This window comes from Mixophyes fleayi, chromosome 8 (genome assembly GCF_038048845.1).
Source record: "Mixophyes fleayi isolate aMixFle1 chromosome 8, aMixFle1.hap1, whole genome shotgun sequence".
Taxonomy (NCBI): Eukaryota; Metazoa; Chordata; class Amphibia; order Anura; family Limnodynastidae; genus Mixophyes; species Mixophyes fleayi.
In genome coordinates, this window is record NC_134409.1 from 36,502,507 (window position 1) to 36,524,917 (window position 22,411).

Here is a 22,411-nt window from a genome sequence, read left to right on the forward strand (position 1 = left end):
AAAGCCGCTATCTCTCTCTCTCTCCTACTACCTCCCACATCTCTAAGTATGTTCTTCTCCATTGTACAGCATGACAAGATATGTGACAGCTTTCTAAATTAATGAGGATAATGATAATTAAATTGTGTGCTCAAGAGGGCAGTGAAACCAAGTTTATTTTGGTTATTATTATATTTATACTTACTAACAATATAAAGCAATGCTACATAAGTAGCCTCTCTCAGCCCCTTCCCCTATAAAAGGGGAATTTTGTAGTGTCCTATGAATAACATTAATATTGACAACAATATATAATTGTCAAGGTCAGCAAGAGAGACAGCTTTGCCCCGGAACTGCTCACTGCAATGGCTCCCCAATTCACTGACAATTTTACTGATTTTCTTCATACATATCAAATATGTGCTATTTTTCTGGCCAAGGCCTTGCTCTTCATCATAATCATCAATATTTATATATATATATATATATAGCACCAGCAAATTCTGTAGCGTTTTACAATTGGGGACATAGTAATAGACAGTACTGGGTAATGCAGACAAAGAGATGAGAAGGCCCTGCTCATAAGCTTACAATCTATGGGACAATGGGATACATGAGGTTAAGTCTACCTATTGCATTACAGTTCAGCCAAATTACAAAGGTAAAAGTGATTAGTATGCTATCTAGCAATGTTGGTCAGGGGATCAGAGTGTTGTTGTCTTGTTGAATTGTGTAAAGAATGGTAATAGGGTAACCTAGTGAGGTTAAGTGGGGTTGGTGAGGAATATTATAAGCTTGCCTAAAGTGGTGAGTTTTCAGAGAACGCTTGAAGGTTTCTAGACCAGAAGAAAGTCTTATTGTGCGAGGGAGTGAATTCCATAGAGTGGGTTCAGCTCAAAAAAAGTCCCGTAAATGGGAATGGGAGGATGTAATGAGAGTAGATGAGAGACGCAGATCTTGTGCAGAACGGAGTTGTCGAGATGTTTTGAGACGAGTGAGATGTATGTTAGTACAGTTTTGTTGATGGCCTTGTAGGTTAGTAGAAGTATTTTATATTGTATTTGGTATAAAACAGGCAACCAACGTAGAGACTGACAGATTGATTTTCTTGTAAATCGCTCCTCCGCTGCTGAACCTATCTAGCCACTGAGTGTAAAATAGATCATAGGTGTGAGAGTCTGTTTTGGGGAAGATGGGTAAGGAGGGAATTGCAATAGTCAATGTGGGAGATGATGAGTGCATGAATTAGAGTTTTTGCAGTGTCTTGTGTAAGATATGTGCGTAGTCTGGAAATGTTTTTTAGATGTATGTATCATGATTTAGATATAAAGTCAATGTGGGGAACAAAGGAAAGTTCTGAGTCAAGGATCACAGACTGTGATTTATGGTCAAGTTGTCAACAGAAATAGAAGTGTTAAGTAAGTAACTTCTGTTGGTGGGTGGGAATATTATTAACTCTGTTTTTGAAAGATTGACTTTGAGTTGGCGAGAGGACATCAAAGATGAAATGGCAGAAAGACAGTCAGTAACATTGGGACAACATGGAGTTTAAGGTACGGTATTTGATGCAGGGAATTAAAGACATGTTGACTTGTTTAGTTTCAGAAAAAAAAAGATAGATGGGACTGGACTAAGTTGAATATATAGTGCACCTGGTCTTACAAATGATAGGTGTCCCATTTAGTTTGACAAAAACTCATTCATAAAGTTTCCCATATACCCAGAGTCAGTGACAATTAGCATTGTCACCATACTGCTCTGAACATTGACTTGCACTATACATGCAAATTTCTTATCATGGCTCCAGGCCTATTATTCTCTGTCAGTGGACCAATCATCTCCTTAGTGATAGCGGACCCATGTGTTTCCTGAAAAACCAGATGGTAAGAAAAAAAACAGACATGGAGGATCAGGGATCTTTTTTTGTCCCACCGTTGCTCAGTAAGAAGGACATTAATGGTGATACATCGGTAATAAACTCCTCATAAGGAGAATCCATGCATGTCTGCTCATGCTTTATCTCATAATTTAAACCCAAATAAAATAGCTTGAGCCTGTCAGTGCCATTCCAGTGCATGTTTTCCACTCATGTATGGCATTCCATGGTATATTTAATCATGTATCTGGACTTTTGCTGTAACCCGGTCAAGGTGATTTCGGCTGTAGCACAATAGAGGGGGCCATCAAATACTGCTGCAAATGCCTGCAGGAAAGGAAATAATGAGAATTGAATCCACTTGTTCTATATATGATGTTGCCCAAGCCGGGGGGACATCCTTTCTGCAGTGTGAGTAGTAGTCAGTGGATCAGTGGATTAAGTGCTTTATTGTAAATAACAACTATCATTGAGCTATAAATTGGTGGTATTGACCAAACATAGCCAATTGGGGTTCTGATTCCAGTGAAACCTGGGCTTGTATCTGCTGGATGACTTGTATCACAGATAGTTCTGGGGCAGTAGTTCCTGCAGAATCAATATTTGGCAAATGTTTTTGGTGAGCTTTCAATAATTTGTAAAGAACCAACAATAATACAGACAAGGTGAACTACAATAGCAGGAAATCTATTAAAGTTTTTAGTCTAACTTGAAGAAATAATCATTGCAGGCAGAGTTAGATTCCAGGGTGGGTAGTTTGATGATCAAGCAGGAGAATAGTCAGTCACATAGCCAGGGGCCTACAAGAGCCAGAAGGCTAGCCAGACGATGCCAGGGGCCTAGAGCCAGAAGGCTAGCCAGACGATGCCAGAAGGCTAGCCAGACGATGCCAGGGGCCTAGAGCCAGAAGGCTAGCCAGGCGATGTCAGGGGCCTAGAGCCAGAAGGCTAGCCAGACGATGCCAGGGGCCTAGAGCCAGAAGGCTAGCCAGACGATGCCAGGGGCCTAGAGCCAGAAGGCTAGCCAGATGATGCCAGGGGCCTAGAGCCAGAAGGCTAGCCAGGCGATGTCGGGGGCCTAGAACCAGAAGGCTAGCCAGGGGCCTAGAGCCAGAAGACTATCCAGATGATGCCAGGGGCCTAGAGCCAGAAGGCTAGCCAGATGATGCCAGGGGCCTAGAGCCTGAAGGCTAGCCAGACAATGCCAGGGGCCTAGAGTCAGAAGGCTAGCGAGACAATGCCAGGGGCTTAGAGCCAGAAGGCTAACCAGATGATGCCAGGGGTCAAGAGCCAGAAGGATAGTTAAAGAATGCTAGCGGTTGATAGCCAAAATGGTAATCAAAGGAAGCCATACATCAGTAATCCAAAATAGACATGTAGATGTGGAAAGTGATGTCAGCTCCATATAGTGGAAGTGGAAATTTTCTATGCAAATACTTGGCCACAAGCATACGTGCAGAAAAATATATGCAACATGGGTATATGAGCCTTCCCATACACAGCCCCTAAATATTGGAACCCAGTTACTTTGACAATTTCTATAGCAGCCACCCATACCAGTTTTAACAAATGTAACTATGGACATCTGCACATTGGCAATCCTTGCACCTATTTAAACCAAACCTAAACTGTCATCTCTCCTACCTTCATCATAATTTATATAATCCCCTTAAACGCTTTAATATCTCTATTTTTCTTTCACCTGTTATTCTTCTTGCCTTTATATACCATGACTGTTCTCAATACCTTTTTATTTTTGTATTTTTCACATTTTGTTTTTCTTCATACTTGTACAAATTGTTTGAAAATTGTTTACTTGTTGATTTATTCTCTTTAATTTTGAAACTTTGTCAATTTTTACATTTTTGTAAATCTATTTCTACCCGTGTTGTGCTGAACAATAGGCTTCTTTATGTCTAGTGCACGCATCCAGTCTACAAATATAAATAAAATCTTATTGATTATACTAGCTGTGCGGAACATTTTTACACAACACCCATTATGTGAGTTATAAAATAAGTCTTACTCTTACTGTCCAGGTTCTGCATTAATATATCATTTTTTTATGTATTTTAGGAGAATACGGTATCCCAAAACCATGGTATTTTCCATTTTTGGCAACATATTGGTGTACATTTGAGAACCCCTGGGAAGGGGATGGTAAGCAATGTCTTGTACAAATCTTGTTAGCTGAAAATACAATGTACAGCCATTGTGTGATTTAGTAATAAAGAGTGGGAATATTATTGCCTTGCTTTGATCTCTTAATTGACCTACAATTATTATTATAGAATTATTAGTAACTGAGTCATCAGAAGGACTTTGATGCTAATAAGAAGAATTAAATACAGAGAAAGTGAGCTCATTTTAGTACAAAGTAATAGGATATACGCTTGTCTAGAGGGTTTATTTTTGCTTGACTGTATTTCTCCAAGTATGCATGACTATAATAGCTGGACAGAGTGTACTTACTGAAGCTTGCTTACTGTCTGCAGTGGGTACAAAATTAGCAGTACAGTAGTTACAATGAATTGAACTACAATGTCCATGAATACCTCCAAACTGTCCTTCTTTTGTGCACAATCTCGTGTCCTCTTTACTTAGAAATTGTCTAAACCTGTATGAATTTCTCAATTTATAACACAATCCACTATTAATATTACTATGTGTTTTAATCGGGGGCTAGATAGCAAATTCTACCCGAGGAAGAGGGGTTGCAAGACATGGCTCAGCAGCCAATTAGGAAGTGACAGTAACCCAGCCCACGCTAGCCCACTATGGGACCAGCTCCCCATGCCCAGCCAGCAACTGGTATTAATGCTTTATTGCATTTGTATCTGGGAACATTTAGCTGTCTTATATGATACCTTGCATGTAAAAGCCTGAAGAGTGGATATTGATGAGTGCTAGGTACAACTTTTTATAACATATTTTTAGTATAATCTTTTTTTGTAATTTGACATTTTGGGAAGTATGACATGGTAAGAAATGCATGGTATCAGTAAGATCATATAGAGTTCTGTTGCTAGGATCAACTGAGCACTAATAAAAAAATCTAAGTTGTATTGTGCTATTTATGACATAATGTTGCATGAAACACAACATTTGGGTGAGAATTGTGGCAACAGTAAAGGTACAGCATGTGAATTTTTTCTCATTTATGGATTTATTCGTTGCACATAACCAGGAACATCCAAGACTGGTGTGAACAGGCATCAATCCAATCATCCAGTACAATTATTTTATATTGAATGGTTAAAAAATTTGCATGGGTGACAATTCAATACTTCAGTGAAAAATTTTCATCCACAAGCAATAAGCTTGGAATGTGTGTATAGTAAATGGGCAATTAAAGTCCAAGGGGCATATTCAATCGTCGGCGGAAACGCCGAAAAACTCGCGGCGCGCATTATTACCGCTGTTACGGTAACAGTGCGCGCAAAAACCGTTATTACGGTAGTTTTCTCGCTGGATTTCAGCTCGCAGCTCCCTGAGCCGCGAGCTGAAATCCAGCTTACTATTACCGTAATAACGGTAGTAGTTTTAACGTGGCGGGGAATCGGAAGAATTGAAAATGCCCCCAATAGTCATACTAATATTGCATAAGCACAGCAAGTATATGTCACAATTATTTAGTGTGTGTGTAAAGAGATTGCTTGTTTATTATGAACAATGTTATTAAAAATAATAGGTTTTCTAAAAATGCAATTGTAATATGATGCCTGTGTGATAATCACAATTTCTGGAACAATATCTACTTACTATATCTCCCACTATGCTTCCTCAATTGTAAAATGAGCAGCCCACACACAGTAAAATTGTAGACAATTAGTTTTACAGTTTGTGGCCTATGTTGGAATTGATTCTGCAGGATAGAAAATCAGGTTGACCCACTTTTGCCATGTGTGTGAGGCCGCCAGCCAACCCCTAAGAAGCAATGTAGCATGTACAACCATATGGCATTGTAATTCTATAGTATTATATTGTTGCAATCCAATTGGATCTGTGCAAGATGGCCTTCCAAATGTATGGAAATTGCTTACCCACTCAATTGAATTCTAATTATCCAATCTGATTGGCCTGCAATGTGTGTGGCCAGCATTCTAGATTTTGATTATTCTTCTTCTATTCTAATCCTCTAAAATTATTATGGGAAAAGAATTGTAGATTTTCCATGATTATGTTTTGTTTTACATTCCCTTTAAATGACAAAATACTGCTAAAATACTAAATTGCTATTTCAATAGTCCTTATTCCAGAAATGGCCTTAAAGCCTGTTTGTCTAATGTCTCTTGTTGCTTCTGAAAAACTTTGTTTCCTGTCATTTTCATTGGTGCAGCAATTGAATTAGTTCCAATTACTTACCCATAGTTTTTATGAATTGTCACACACAGCTGATTCAGTGGAAACAGAGCTCTCAATCCATGAACATATGGAAGATAACCATGGAGATGGAGTAGGTAAGGACATGTAGATGGAAACATAGGGGGTAAATTGCCTAGAAAAAATGGACCTCTGGGGGTTAATTTATCAAGCTGCGGGTTTGAAAAAGTGGAGATGTTGCCTATAGCAACCAATCCGATTCTAGTTATCATTTATTTAGTGCATTCTACAAAATGACAGCTAGAATCTGATTGGTTGCTATACACAACATCTCCACTTTTTCAAACTCACAGCTTGATAAATTTACCCCCTTGTGTAAATTACACAGTATGGGATAAGGTAACATAATGTTCATATTTTAAAGTCATACAATAGGAACTAATTTAAGGCCACAGTTTTGGGGGGCCTACAATATGACATTTGATAAGGATGACATATGTTTTGATACTTTCTATCCTTAGATAAACCTCCCACGAATGTCCCAGAGGATATTAAGGAAGAGCCGAATAACCCAGCAGAAAAAGTTACAAATCCCAAAGAAGTCTCTGACAACAAACTCATAGACAAGGATGCTTGCAAACATAAAGCGAAGAAAGTGAAGGAGAAAGAAGAAAAGCAAAAGAAAGATGAACAGGAAAAGGAGAGACAGGATAAGGATGAAATGACAGATGGTAAAGGCCAAATGCAATTCAATACTGACAAGTAGAATCTATAGCAAACCAGAATGCATAGATTAGATCTTCTATTTTGTTTGACAATAGTAATTATATATTATTATGTTATTCAAATAAATTATAATTATTCTAAAACCTATTATAGGAAATGTAAAGGATATAATATACAAATAGATGCATTGTGAAGTTTTGGGACCAGATATGCATACTTTATCAACCAGGTAACCTAAACTTGTGCTTAGGACCTGAAATTCTAAAAAGGGACAACAGGCAATAGTGATTGCTGTGTATGAAATGGATTTTTACACAAGCTTTGCTGCCTCACACCTCTGTTTCATATTGTGGGGCATGGCAGGGTCAGTTCATAAACCATCGATCTATCACTAGGACCCCTGATGGTTTTTTTTCCTTTACGTCATAGTGCTCTGTCCCAGGCAGGTTTTCTTCAGATCACTGCAACAGATCTTCTGTCAGGTATAGAGAAAGCTGGTACTGGAGCTTTGAGAGTCTTGACTTTAAGGGCTAGATTTACTAAGCTGCGGGTTTGAAAAAGTGGGGATGTTGCTTATAGCAACCAATCAGATTCTAGCTTTCATTTATTTAGTACCTTCTACAAAATGACAGCTAGAATCTGATTGGTTGCTATAGGCAACATCCCCACTTTTTCAAACCCGCAGCTTAGTAAATCTAGCCCTAAGAGTCACTATTTCAGATCAGTCATAAGGTCGTAGTCAAGGCTCATTGACTGTGCGTTTAAATTATACATCAAGAAATTAAGTCTACTTCCCTTTTAAAATCCAGGATCAGCCACTATAGTATTTAACGTGTGCGCTGTCCTAGACATTGTGAGTAAATATACTCTAAATAAATAATTGTGCACTCTAAATACTCATGCAGTCCCTACTGAATGAGGATTATAGGCAATTGGTAAACACCACGCAGCATAAGAGAGAAAAAAAAGAAAGCAATATCAAAATAAAACTACTTTATGCTATTAACTTAGCAGTGCTACCATAGCCACCTGACTTGTTTGATTATATGCATGGGCCTTTAGCAGGAACAAGTGACTAAAATCCTCCCCTCAGTCACCAGACTACAGTGATTGGAGGAAAGAGAGCAGAAGTCTTGTCTCATCATGATCTCCTTGCAACTAGTTGTTGCACAATGGCCATTTATTGGAGTGCTAGAGCACTATTACCTGCCCCTATGGTGGTTTAATGTCACAAGCTTGGTGATTTTATTGGTTATTGTCTACAGCAGTGATGGCTAACCTGTGACACTCCAGGTGTTGTGAAACTACAAGCCCCAGCATGCTTTGCCAATAGATAACTAGCTGAAAGCTGCCAAAGCATGCTGGGGCTTGTAGTTTCACAACACCTGGAGTGTCACAGGTTAGCCATCACTGGTCTACAGGAAGAATTACTGACCTGATTCAAAGCCAATCAGATCTTCTTGAGCAAATTAAAAAACCAGCAATCCTTTTATCAGTGAATGCCATCTATGCATACAATAAATCCTCTAAGGCCTTACTTTATACATTCGCATGAAATCTAAAAAGAAGTTCTCAGAATACACATTAATTCATACAGCCACCAGTGCATCTCTCTACAATGTGTGACTGAACCTGAGGAAATTAATCATTTAAAATAATCTGCTCTTTGGTCGCAATCTCATCAACATAAACGTGTAGTGGTTGGATATATTTTGTTGCGTATAGTGTAGTTAATTGCCATATTATAGAAACTTTTTGAGTTTTGTTAAATGGTGAAATGAAGGAACTAGTCAGTCTATGTTTAATGTTCATCCTGGTATCTTTGTCTCATACATTCTTAATTAAAGGTTCTAACTGAGCAGATACTGGAATATTATAAAGAATTTAGATGAACCCTTAATCAAGGGAGAATACCCCTCAAATGGAGTAAGTGATCTGAATAGCTTATCCCTCAGGACTGTATGTAGAAATTAACAAATCTCTAAGTATTCAGGATCTAACTAGGGATGGCTAGAAGGCCTCATCTACAAAATCAAATGCTAATTTGAATCCTTGTCTCAGATTTTTCAATTGATGTGACTGACAATGGGAATTACCTGGTGGGAAATCTGGATTGTTGTTGAAAAATAATGTTTGACAATACAAAAGAGTCTTACATGTACAGACTTGATTGTCAGGCAGTAAGATGAATGAAGAGTTTTACATAAGGTGAGAATATTGATATTTCTTTTTTCATTTAATTATCAGCAAATCCATTTTTTGAACCAGAACCTCCAGGGATGGTCCCAGGTGTGTGCATTCAAGATCTGGTTAAAGTCTACGAGAACACTTACAAGCCTGCTGTGGACAGGATGAACATTACCTTTTACGAAGGGCAGATTACAGCTTTCCTAGGGCACAATGGAGCTGGGAAAACAACAATACTGTAAGTAGTTCTCCAACTTCAATACAACAGCACCACCAAGCATGGACATTAGCGCAAGTCACTTTCTGCTGAGTCATGTAGGCATAATACTAATACACATATACCTATATGTTTGTGTCACCATAATCATTTCCAAAATGCATTAACAAGTTTTCCTAATATGATGCAGCATTAATAATCCTCCTTTTGGACACACAGTCATTTCAGATCTTAATAGCAAAGTGATTTTTTCAAACATGGATATTGGTTCTAGTCACGCAAATCAAACCAATATTTGGGGGCAGGCATGGTGTTTCTGGTCCACCCCTCCAGGGGCCCCTGTCTGCTCTGCTCTGAGTATAAATGGGGGACAGCACATGCACACTGAAACCCTGTTTGTGACTTCACTGTGCATGCTCCCGACTCCCAATGCTGTAAGACAATGACGTCTGCTAAAAGTACCTGCTCAACCTGCCTTATGGGGAGAAAAATGACACATAGTTAAGTGTTGAACTCGGTTACCATGGTAACATGTGAACAGGAAGGGCAGAACATACATACACATAATGCTCAAAAACACTTAGGGGTCTATTTATCAACCAGCATTAACGTTCTCTATTGCTATTTATCACAGAGATAGAAATCTTCCCTCACCAGAATTTATCAATAAAATGTCAGCATTGCAGCTGAGTGATAGTCAGCTCCCCAGCGCTACTGGTTGGCAACGGTAGAGTCTTACTACTCACCAGGTCAATGTAGTAATGCACACTGAAACTGAAAGCCACAGTTGGCATTCTTTATCGGCAATCCCAGCTATCACTATCCTGAGATGGTGATAAAGATGACGAGTACAGCGGCCTCTGGAGCAAATGGAAATATATAGGACAAATATAAAAACAATGGGGTTCTAGAGCAGATGTGTGCTACCTATGGGTCAGGATGCCACATGAGGAGCTAGAATCTGTTTTATGAATCCTGAAAAAAGTTGAGCACCACTGCTCTAGAGTAACAGAAATAATATCATATATGCACATACAGATGCATATATAGATAACAACAGATACAAAGAAAACCAGGCAGGCCGCAGGATGGGGGTGGATGGGGGTGTATGTCCCAAATGAGAGACCATGACCTTTATTCAAATATGCCGCTTACATTTTTTTTGCGAGAAGCCACTACAGTAATGGATGATTAGTAAGGGTGGCTAGCTAGAGGAATCATCTCACATATGTCAAAGGAAAACTTCTATTTGGCAAGATTTCTTAATCCTGTCCAAAATTATTTTTCTGTGAATATTTATGTTTTAACACTGATCTTTGCTATCAACCATCCATACAGGTCTATCATAACTGGATTATTTCCACCTACATCTGGCACGGTGTGGGTCCGCGGCAGAGATATTCAGACTCACATGGACTCCATCCGGCAAAGTCTTGGCATGTGCCCTCAACACAATATTCTCTTTCGTCAGTAAGTAATTAAGTATTTAAAAGTAAGCATTAAAAAAACTGAAGAGACAAGTCATGTTTTGACCAATATAAATCAATGCAAGTTTAAATAATACTGATGCTTACAAAGCAGATTATGTGGTATATGTAGTATATGGTATGGTATACTAAAGATTTCCAACAAGTGTTTCGAGACCCATTGGTATGCCACAATACCAGGTTAATGGTTTTCTATGGGAAAGCCATTTTTTACGCACACCAGACTTGCTTTCAGTATCCCAAATGAGACACACCTTTCTGTCCCTAATATACTACTAACCAAAGACAATAAACATTGATTAAATGGATAACAACATTATATACATTACCGGCCATATTAAACAGATAACTGAACATACAGCGTATAACTAAACATTTATTTCATTTATGTCGCAGCTATAAAATTCACCTTTGTACATGTTTATATGAAGCTAGCCATCTTCAAGGCAGATATAAATATTAATAAGTATTACATACTTGCCCACTCCCCCGAAATGTCCAGTTGATTTCTGGTCTCCCAGGAGAGCAGGCGATTCTCTCACATCATGCTCACTTCATAGTGAAGTGAGCGAAATGGGAGCCTCAATGGCGCGATTGACGAAATCGCCTCATTTTGGCCCCTCCCCCGTGACGGAATGACAGAATTTTCTTTTAGATTTGCAATTTAGGGTTTTCACAGCAAAAATGTCGCTTGGAACTCTTTGACCTTACTCTGAGCACTGCGGTGTGAGAACACCTACTAGATAGATGTTCTAAAAGTAAATATAGCATATCTACATCATTTTGAAAATATCTGGCTCATGGCCAGAAGACACAGTAAGTGACCTTTTACACAGGGTTTCACCGTCATCAGCTTGTGGCTTTTTGGAGACGTGTGAAAACTTCACACAACCTTTTGGAAAATTACTGTGAGATAGGAGTGGGAGTAAGGAGCTTGTAGCCAGAAAAAATATTCATCTCCAAGTGTTTAGGTATGATGGTTCAGCATGGAAAAATGTGTTAAAAAATAAAATCAGTGGAGCTGTGTTAATATTAATTTTGGACAGCTACCTAAAATCAGCCTTAGTAAGACAAGATAAAATTGTAGCCAGTCATCCAGTCTCTAGAGAGAACTGCATTCCCATTAGTATTTTTACCTTATACCCTCATTCAGAATTTATAATATATTTATTGATTATCACAACTTGCTCCTCTAAACATGTGCACATTTTTAAGAGAATTTAACAGTGGAAGGTGTTACTGTTTTAGATGCAAGTAAAATAATTAGCAAAGCTGTGACATTTCAAGTTGGTGGTTCGCATGTGGATTTAGGGGTATGTTCACACAGTCCAAAACTTCAGGAAGGACTTCAAGAAACATGGACCCAACCCACAGTAACAAATATACAAATGGACCAACCGGTATAAAAGAAATGTGTGCGTTGGTTCTTTTTGAATGTAAACAACACCTGAAAATTCTGAGAACCTAACTTTTTTGTAGAGGACTACCAGCCAATTCGGGATTTGTTATGTCAGTGGCATGCTTTAGGATTATTATGGTTCAGCAATACCTTCAGTTCTATTTTCACATATAGCCTGAAAGTATTTCTATGTTCCATTAATATATGCCAGGCTGTTTTGCCCACAAGAACAGAAATCAGTTTGAAAAGTGTTGCTACATTAAGACCTAATAAGTGCCCAGTTTACAGTAGCAGAAGCTCCAGGATCCTTGGCTGGTCTACCATCTTGGGAGGTATTGGATACCAAGCATGGTGACCCTAGTAAGACCAAGGTGATCACCTGTTTCTACTTTGATTCTACCTCGTGTGTCAGGTTCACAGTATTTCTGTACTACATTTTTGTATCCTGGCAGGATGTTGGAATTGCCTGGCACTCTTCAATACACTGTATGTTCAATTTAACAATAAGAATGAACTGTGTGGACATTTTTTAATCTTTCTCAAGGTCATGCCTTTTCCAGTTGGAATCTGTGGCCAACAATAGGGTACATAGTCTGTAGGTCTCCTGAGGGACACACTGTAGGAAGTATGGTGACCTCAGGTGCCCCATCTCACACAGGTGGAAATAGGGGCTGCAAGACAAGGCTCATTCTGAGGGTGTATGGAATAATCACACCTATTTATGCAATGACTGACACATATTGTAGACAGGAGTACATATTATAATGCGTGTTACCTACTGACACTCACAAAAATCCAATATAGATATTGTAATATTAGCACATTCACAAATAATTATGCAGCAACAAATGTGTATTTATAAAGTACAAAATACATGCATATAGCATATGACAGAATCACCAGCATATATACAATGTTAAATATGCATGTAAATAAGTAGATACAACATATATATAATGTTACCATACGTGCAGATAAGTATATATAGATCAGTATCAGAGTACATACCACTAAAACAGTAATAGGGTGACAGACAGGCAATATACACAGGGGGTAAGGGAGGAAAAACAAAACATCCAGCAATTTGGAAAAACTCCCTTTCTAAGAAGTCTGCCTTAGGTACATTTCTATAAACACTGTTTTATATACAGTTCTATTGATAGGACAAACATGACATGATTGCTAAGAAGACAGGATAAAACGTAGAACTTATAATATCCACAGATTAATACCGTTGGAAATACATAAATAAACAAAATAAAACCTCCGATAGGAATGGGCAAAACAAGATATTGGAAGGAAGGCTACCTCTGATAAGCCAAAACCTACATCATATATCCAGGTGATATCGTAGTGGAAATACAATAAATGGGAAATGGTAGGCTGTTTTAGAGGCACAACCTAAATAATGTCCATCAATGATCCCCAAGACATGTTACAGGGCATAATAAGTTTTATAAAATAAATATTGTTAAGTATTGTCAGGTTTCCTCCCAGCTTTACACAATTTTTGCTAGTTTTTCTAATGATTGCTGTAGAGAATGTGGATCATATTCCCAAATCTGGTGTCTCATTATTTTGGCACAATATCCACAAACTTATTTGTGAAATAACAGGAATTGTACTTCTGACATGTCCTTCTTACACCCGACTCCCCCAGAATCACCCAACACATATGATCCCTAATTGGCCATATACTTAACGCAGTAAAAAGTTCAATCACCTTATAATTGGAAAAAGACAGATCCCCCACCATCACAGCTGTAATCAATGGGATATAAGAGGTATACCTCTTTGAATATATTTCTAGTATCCTTCAGAATCGCACCATCATATTTCTTAATATATGGTCAGCCTGGCTTACTCATGAGGCTCCTGATCAGTCCACATATTATTGAATATTAATCTTCGCTTAAGCTGAAGACATTTGACCGTATATTTGGATAAGCCAATCCCCCCTCCCTTGTTTTCCACTACTACAACCCAACATGCTTCGCCCTTCACAATCCAGTTGTGATACCCTAATTTACTCTAGTTCACTTTTGTGATTTAACATTTCTTCCGATGAGTATGGTTTATAACTAAATGTTGAATCCGACTTTGTATATGATAGTTTGCAAACTTCTCTTATTGAAAAATAGAAAAACTGTTACTTTGCATGTTAATGTTATTTTGGTTTTGAATCCCCCTCCCTCTTTTTCTCTGTATTGCTTTTATGTTAAAGCATCAGGAAAAATTTTACTGTAACCAGTACAGGTATAAACTTCCAGCATGGAGAATTAGCTAGAAGAGATGAAATAGAGCACACTATCGTAATAAAGAGAGTCTACACAGAAACAGTTTGAGATACAGCACCACCTACTGGCCCTCCAGTATAGTCACTCAAGTAATACTTAGCCTGTAGCTATTGTTATATCCTGACAGATATAAAGTAAATGAATGGTTTTATTATAGATTAAGAGGATCATAATCATATTCAGAATTCTTACTTCCCCAGCTTAACAGTGGCAGAGCATATCCTGTTTTATGCTCGGCTGAAAGGTCGATCAAGGAGGCAAGCTGAGAGAGAGATGGAAGTGATGCTGGAAGATATTGGAATTCCTCACAAAAGAAATGAGGAAGCTCAAAACCTATCAGGTACCTGTTATTACCAATTAAATGTCCACTCAGCCCCCATGAAATGCTCATATATGAAATGTGAAGATAAAATGCACTTTCTTATCTTTACTTTTTAGCATAGTTGCAGTGGAAAGTCCCGTGTGACTGAGCAATTGCTCTTCTCTCCATTACAGACCGCAGCAATACTTGCCTACTTTTCATACTTTCCTCTTGTGAGATACAGGTTCTCATTCTTTAAGACACACGAAACAAAAGTAACGTGAGTTATTTAAAAAATGCACTTAAATCGTGCAATGCACATCTGTGTTCAAATACAAGCAGATCTGATTGTTGAATACAGATGTCGGTACACTCTGCACATATGGTGCTTTTTGTGTTGAGACAGACACAATTAGAGATGGTCACTGACCCCCGTGTTTTGGTTTTGGATTCGGTTTTGGATCTGGATTACCGTCGTGTTTTGGTTTTGGTTTTGGTTTTGCAAAACCGCCATTGCGTGTTTTGGTTTTGGTTTTGGTTTTGTTTGGTTTTGTTTTGCAATTTGTTATAAAAATTACATTTATTGGTGCTAAAATAACATAATTTAGGTATTATTTTGTAGCTACATTATTATTAACCTCAGTAACACTAATTTCCAGTCATTTTTTATTCAATTTTGAACACCTCCTATGTCACAATATGATTTTCATACACTTGAAAAGAAAAATTGCTGCAGTTCTTGCCAGTGATAACAAAAAGGCCATTGTCATGCCTGGGCATAAGACCAAAAATCCACCTCTTAAGTGTGGAATTATTTTTACACGAATCCTGGCAAGAGTTGTCTATCCATTTGTAACATTTTGAAAGCCACACTCAGTAGAGGTAGGGACCTTAACCATCTGGGATCCTCATCCATGTTTCGTCATTTTTCAGCGAGTTATTGGCAAACTGTTGGGAAAATCAGAAACTTTGGTTAAAAAAAAATTAACAACAAGCATTCCAGCATAATCTACCTCCCTTCTCTCATCTACATCCCAGCACCTGCAATCTTCCCCCCCAACAATTGGCAAGTAAACAATCCTCTGCAAGAGGAAGCAAGAATGAAACCTGTCACCCAGTCGCAAAGCGGATCACAGACGCCCTGGGTACTATGCTAGCGTTAGATCTGTGTCCAATGTCCACTATTAATACAGTTGGTTTAAGACATTTAATTGAGGTGTTATGTCCCTGTTAGCAAATGTCATCACTATACCATTTTACTAGAAAAGCTTATTCTCTCCTGTACCGGAAAGTTCCTAAAAATGTCATTATTGGGTGACAAAATGGTATTCTACCCACTGTACACTTAACCACAGATATGTGTACAAGCGGAACTGGGCAAACAAAAGATTATATGACTGTGAAAGCCCACTGGGTTGGTCTTTCGCCTTCCCCAGCATGGACAGCAGCAGCATGTACCCAGGTGCATCACATTTTTGAGAAGTAGGCTACTCTGTGTATCAGCAGCTTCACTAAGAGGCATACAGCTGACAAACTGTTCCAAAAACTAAGGGATGTCATTGAAAGATGGCTAATCCTGCTTGGAGTCTCCTGAGGATATGTCATTTCTGATTACGACCCCAATATTGGTCCAGCATTACAGCGGGGCTGAATTCCATCACATTTCCTGTTTTGCACACACTATCAACTTGGTGTTACAGAACTTTTGAAAAATGACATGCAGGAGATGCTGTTTGTGTCCATAAACATTTAGGGTCAATTTGTGGTTTCTGCAACAGCATGTAGGAGAATACAGCAGCTGCAAGAAGACTAGCATTTGAGGGGAATATACTTTAGTCCAGCGAAGTAGTTACCTGTGAAGAAAGTGCAGACACAGTTAGCTTGAGTCAAGTGATTGCCTTAATAATAGATTTTGAAAAGGTGCTACATAAAATTATAGTGTGCAATAAAACAAAGTAAATGTGCTAACTATATTTTAATTGTAGATGAAATACTTAATTTTCTTTGCAAGGATCCCAGACTTATCAACATCTTGTTGGGACGTCTTCTCCTTCAGTTTCTCTGGCAACTGCTTGTAATAAAAGAAATTGCTTTCCCAAGACACCCAGTGGTGATGCAGATGAGTCCGCTAAACATTTTGATATTTGCTGTGCTGTAAAAGAATTGCCCAAAAACCGTGACAGCTCTGCCCTAAAATCAACTAGTCATTCCCTTTGGAAGGCCATTATCAGCAATTACATCATACTACACAGACTTCTATGATATTGGGATATTGGGATGAATTAGTATTGTTGGAGGAAGATTATCACTAAACCCTGCCACCTCTCCAGTTTCGCAATGAGCTATGGTACAATAAAATGTAACTGCAGATTTAGACCAAGACTGTCAGCCCTATTATTTCTATTTCAGCAATTACAATTAGCAATGGAGCAATGGAGCTCTTCTCTTTGGGTGTTACCTATATAACGCAGCACAATTTGCCTGCAAATTCTACAGACAAGCCTGCTTGTCTTCCTCTCCATCAATGACTCTTAGCAATTGAGCACTCGTCTTTGGGTGTATATTACACCCAAACATTATTAGTGAAAATTATGAAAAATACAGTTTAATCCCTGATAGGCCCTCCACCATCCTTTGCATGTTAATAGTAGGATTGGTTGGAATTATGGTCAAGGTCACACATTTTTTTGACAAATCCTTCAAACCAGCCCAGATGTCAAACTGTTGTGGTCTGCCCCCTGCGTCATCCCTGCTTGTGTTTGGAAAGTGCATATTGGTGCCAGAACCTCACATGCCAGAACTGCTCCCACTGGTGCCACACTGCTGCAGGACTTACACAATCAACCGCATCCTCATCGTCGGATACCCAAATCTCCCCCACATCCTCTTCTAAAGACAAAGTGTCATCCTCACTTGGTGTATCACCGGCTACACTCGGGCTGTTCAGGCACACATCAGCAGAACTGCTGAAAGGGCCCTTCTTTATGGGTAGACTAACAGAATGGTCACGATTAGACATCCCACTGTTGGATGGACTCTCCACAGGGATTGTTGTCATTTGTGAATCAGAGCAAATATTCTCCTGTAATGCCTCACTGTTATCTTGCAGCTCGGCTTTGACGCGTAACAGTAGTTGTGCACCAATTGTAGGCTGGGTAACTTTTTGGGATCTGCCACTAATAGCCAAAGGTGAAGGCCTCATTCTCTCTTTGCCACTGCGTGTGTAGAATGGCATGCTTGCAATTTTTTTTTTATCGTCACTTAACTTTTGCTCAGTTACACTTCTTTTTCGCTTCAATACAGTAAAATTTTTTTGGGTTTTTGTTTTTTGCACTAATTTGAAAACACTCTGTTGTTTGACATCGCCTTGGCCAGATGACGTACTGGGAACACTAACATCAGGACTGGTGACAGAACCTGGTTGCTCATTTAGATCATATGTGGACTGCTTTGAATCCATTCTGAGCGCAAACCACTGGGGAGTGCTAAAAATTATTTAGTAGATTCTGCTGACAGTTATGACTTTTGACAGCCAGAAATATTAATGCACAATTAGGGAGGACACCCCAAAAACACTGAGGAGTGCTAAAAATTATTGAGTAGATACTGCTGACAGATATGACTTTTGACAGCCAGAAATATTAATGCACAATTAGGGAGGACACCCCAAAAACACTGAGGAGTGCTAAAAATTATTGAGTAGATACTGCTGACAGATATGACTTTTGACAGCCAGAAATATTAATGCACAATTAGGGAGGACACCCCAAAAACACTGAGGAGTGCTAAAAATTATTGAGTAGATACTGCTGACAGATATGACTTTTGACAGCCAGAAATATTAATGCACAATTAGGGAGGACACCCCAAAAACACTGAGGAGTGCTAAAAATTATTGAGTAGATACTGCTGACAGATATGACTTTTGACAGCCAGAAATATTAATGCACAATTAGGGAGGACACCCCAAAAACACTGAGGAGTGCTAAAAATTATTGAGTAGATACTGCTGACAGATATGACTTTTGACAGCCAGAAATATTAATGCACAATTAGGGAGGACACCCCAAAAACACTGAGGTGTGCTACAAATTATTTAGTAGATACTGCTGACAGATATGACTTTTGACAGCCAGAAATATTAATGCACAATTATGGGGGACACCCCAAAAGCGCTGGGGAGTGCCAAATATGAAGAAAAAATAATAAACCTCTATCCTCCTCTCTGCACTAGCGATTTTGGTTAGAGCAATTGCAAGAACAATATGGTATTCTCTGTCCCTGCTCTAATTAGCCTATGACTACACCCTGCTCTCTCCCTCTGTCAAATGGCGATGGATTGCTGTGGAGGCGTGTATTTATAAAGTTGAAGTATCGCGAGAACCGAGTCCCGAGATCCGACGACGTCACAATGACGTTCGGCCTCGATTTGGATTCGGAATGGGCGGGAGAGTACCGAGCTGCTCAGCTCGGTACTCGGATACCCAAAGTTCGGGTGGGTTCGGTTCTCGGAGAACCGGACCCGCCCATCTCTAGACACAATACACTGCAGATTACGTACAATACATATGTGAAATATAAAGTCCCAGGAGAACTGACAAAAAAAGTATCGAATTATTGTAACTTGTTAATAATATACAGTCTTAATCATTAAGGAAAGTTAAGCAAAAGTAAATAAGTAAGGCAAAACCATGTTGCAATGTAGGGAAGGTAAATTTAAAATGTGATGGAAGATTTTTATTTGGGGTAGGTCATGTCCTAGATCAACTTTAGATTTCAATGTACAAATAACCTATCAAGTATTTGTGTGCTACATGAAAAAACAGACAGTATTTGAATATGGTGTGAGGAGGAGAATGGAGATAAGTAGTAAGTAACAGACTGAGAGTTTAAGGGGCAGGGACCCCAACAGTGCAAAGTAGTGAAGTGGGGCTCCTTTTAAACTGGGGCTGGAAAATTCTAAGTCTATCATCATCATCATTTATTTATATAGCGCCAGCAAATTCTGTAGCGCTTTACAATTGGGATATATAATGAAACAGCAGAAATAGTAATAAATACATATGCATTCAGTAATACACAGAATGTGTAGTATTGTTGTATGCTAAATAAATAATTCCAAGTTGATCCTCCATGTAACTAGCTCTAAGTAGTATCTTTTGACTTTTAGGTGGAATGCAAAGGAAATTATCTCTTGCAATGGCATTTGTTGGTGAATCAAAAGTTGTGATTTTGGATGAGCCCACCTCAGGTGTAGACCCGTATTCTAGAAGGTCTATTTGGGATCTGTTGTTGAAATACCGTTCAGGTAGGTTCTATTATCCTTGATATATGGCTACTCAGTATGTGAATATGTTTCAAATAACTTAAATAACAATTACCTCAATTAATGTTCAATATTTATGCTTAATTACTTTTGCTGTTTAAAACATTACAGTGTTGCATTTATGATCCAGAATTTTGTGGTTCAACTCTATTTTACTTTTTATTTGCCTGTATTGCCAACAGGAGAGTAAATGGATACAAATAATTTGTGTAATGAGTAGACTATTGAGTAATGTGATAGTCCTAGCAAAGGACTGACAGGAATTTAAGGGTGATGTGATAACAAGAAGTTCAGATTTAAAGCAACTTGTAGAGTAACAGTTGTGCATCATGCAGTACTTACCACTTGTGTATTAACTCTTATTTTTACCAGGCAGAACCATTATTCTTTCTACTCATCACATGGATGAGGCTGATCTCCTAGGGGATAGAATTGCAATTATTTCTCAAGGAAAGCTCTACTGCAGCGGGACGCCCTTATTCCTTAAAAACTGTTTTGGGACAGGCTTCTACCTAACCCTGGTCAGGAGGATGAGGAATGTGAAAGAATCGGCAAAGAAAGATTCTGTAAGTTTTGTTCCATCTCAGATATCATCATGGTCAGGGATCAGTATTCTGCCCTCCTCTGTGTGTGATGGATTTCTCTCATACAGAGTAATGTAAGACTGGTCAGATGATCTGCACACAATCATCCAAGGATTCTGAAAACTCCTCAGCCTGACTGAGAGATCTTGTCAGATTGCATTGTGGCTTATGGTATAAAGTCTGCACTGCTACCATTCTTCTTAGAGTCACTGATTCTTATATAATGACCAGCTTTATTGAGAGTCACATGGTATATGGTTTACTTGAAAAGTTATGATACGTGTTAAACAGTTCTGATTGGCCTATATATGCTAATGGTATGTCAAAATTTTAACTATATATAAACAATGAAGATTGACTGCTTTATCAGAGAGCTACATTGAGCATCTTAAGGATGGATATGGCAGAAGAAAGTGAAAAAATAAAGACAGAGAAAATAATTTTCTTAATATATTTGACGCTGTCTCGGTAGTGTAGCTTCAAAACTGGTAATCATTAAATTTAATTTAGGTGCAATTTTTGACAATTGGTGTCTTATAAACAGTAATAGGTAAAAAATATTTTAAATCCAATACAAGTTTTCAAACTGTTTGAAACACGGGGGATCCACCACCCTGAGACTTCTCGACAAATACCCCACAACCTCGAGGTGTGGATCAGCTCACTGTATTCTCTGAATGTAACATCCTGGAGAATTTTGAATGTGATCAGGTCTATGGGGCTGATTGTACAGACCACAACAGCACATATGCAGCCCCACACACATTCAAAATTCTCCAAGGTGTTAGGTTTGGCTAATACAGTGAACAAAGCTTCTCTAGCATTCCTTTTACTCTTCACTACAATGCAGCATATCAACATATATTGTTTTCGAATATATTAGCACAATAAGCACATTTTGTATTTCATGTTATGTGTTCACAATCCAAGGCTTCCTGTCGCTCGGACTGCTCCTGCCCTTGTCCCAGCTGTGCTCCTAAAGCCAAAGAAGATCCCCTGGAGCAGGAGTTAGATGGTAAGATGACCAGATGTCACACTGGGGACCCACCCATGGTGGAGCACAATAATTCTTAAAAATTATGGGGTGGCTTATGTGAAGTTTAAAGTGCATCTGTCATCTACACACTCAGCTGAAGCAGCCATTTTGTATCTACACACTCAGCTGAAGCAGCCATTTTATGAGTCACTAGTCATTTGTAGCTGCCTCTTTGGAGAGTGAGGTCAAGTCACCTGGTGACATGTAGTTCAGGGTTACCAGAAGTATATATGAGACTTAGCAAGCTCAGACCGCAGAGAGAATGCTGCTGAGTGCATGGAGAGAGACAGACAAGAGAGTCTAAGAGGGAAGAGATATGCTGAGGGAGTTCTGCATTAAACATGTATGTCGAAGTTGAACTGTCATCTAAATATTGTGCAGAAGAGGAAGGAGATGGGTTTTATTCCATTTACTGTTTGCATCTAAACCATACTTGCCAACTCTCCCTGAATGTCATTCTCCCTGATGCTGAGCCAGTACAAGACGTGGTTGGCTTCGCCATCTGTGGCATGATGACACAGTTCAGAAATTGTGTCCTATGTCCATGTATTGATGCCTATGGAGGTGGCCATTTTCATGGAGACCAAGATTTGATCAAAGACTGACGGGTAAGACAACATGACTTCAGTAATGGAGACAGAAATGTAAAAGACACTTCAGTCTCTAGAGATTCA

General features: G+C 38.8%; 1 protein-coding gene across 2 annotated transcripts in view; it reads left to right on the forward strand.

The window, feature by feature from the left end:
• ABCA4 (ATP binding cassette subfamily A member 4) overlaps positions 1-22,411 on the forward strand; it is a 157,506-nt gene that overhangs the window by 73,643 nt on the left and 61,452 nt on the right. For both annotated transcript variants that reach the window (XM_075182349.1, XM_075182350.1), the window contains exons 18-26: positions 3,931-4,014; positions 6,249-6,314; positions 6,699-6,908; positions 9,151-9,328; positions 10,646-10,777; positions 14,691-14,830; positions 19,962-20,099; positions 20,490-20,683; positions 21,632-21,716. In XM_075182349.1, the coding sequence (XP_075038450.1) occupies positions 3,931-4,014; positions 6,249-6,314; positions 6,699-6,908; positions 9,151-9,328; positions 10,646-10,777; positions 14,691-14,830; positions 19,962-20,099; positions 20,490-20,683; positions 21,632-21,716 (1,227 nt within the window). The remainder of the gene's footprint in view (positions 1-3,930; positions 4,015-6,248; positions 6,315-6,698; positions 6,909-9,150; positions 9,329-10,645; positions 10,778-14,690; positions 14,831-19,961; positions 20,100-20,489; positions 20,684-21,631; positions 21,717-22,411) is intronic.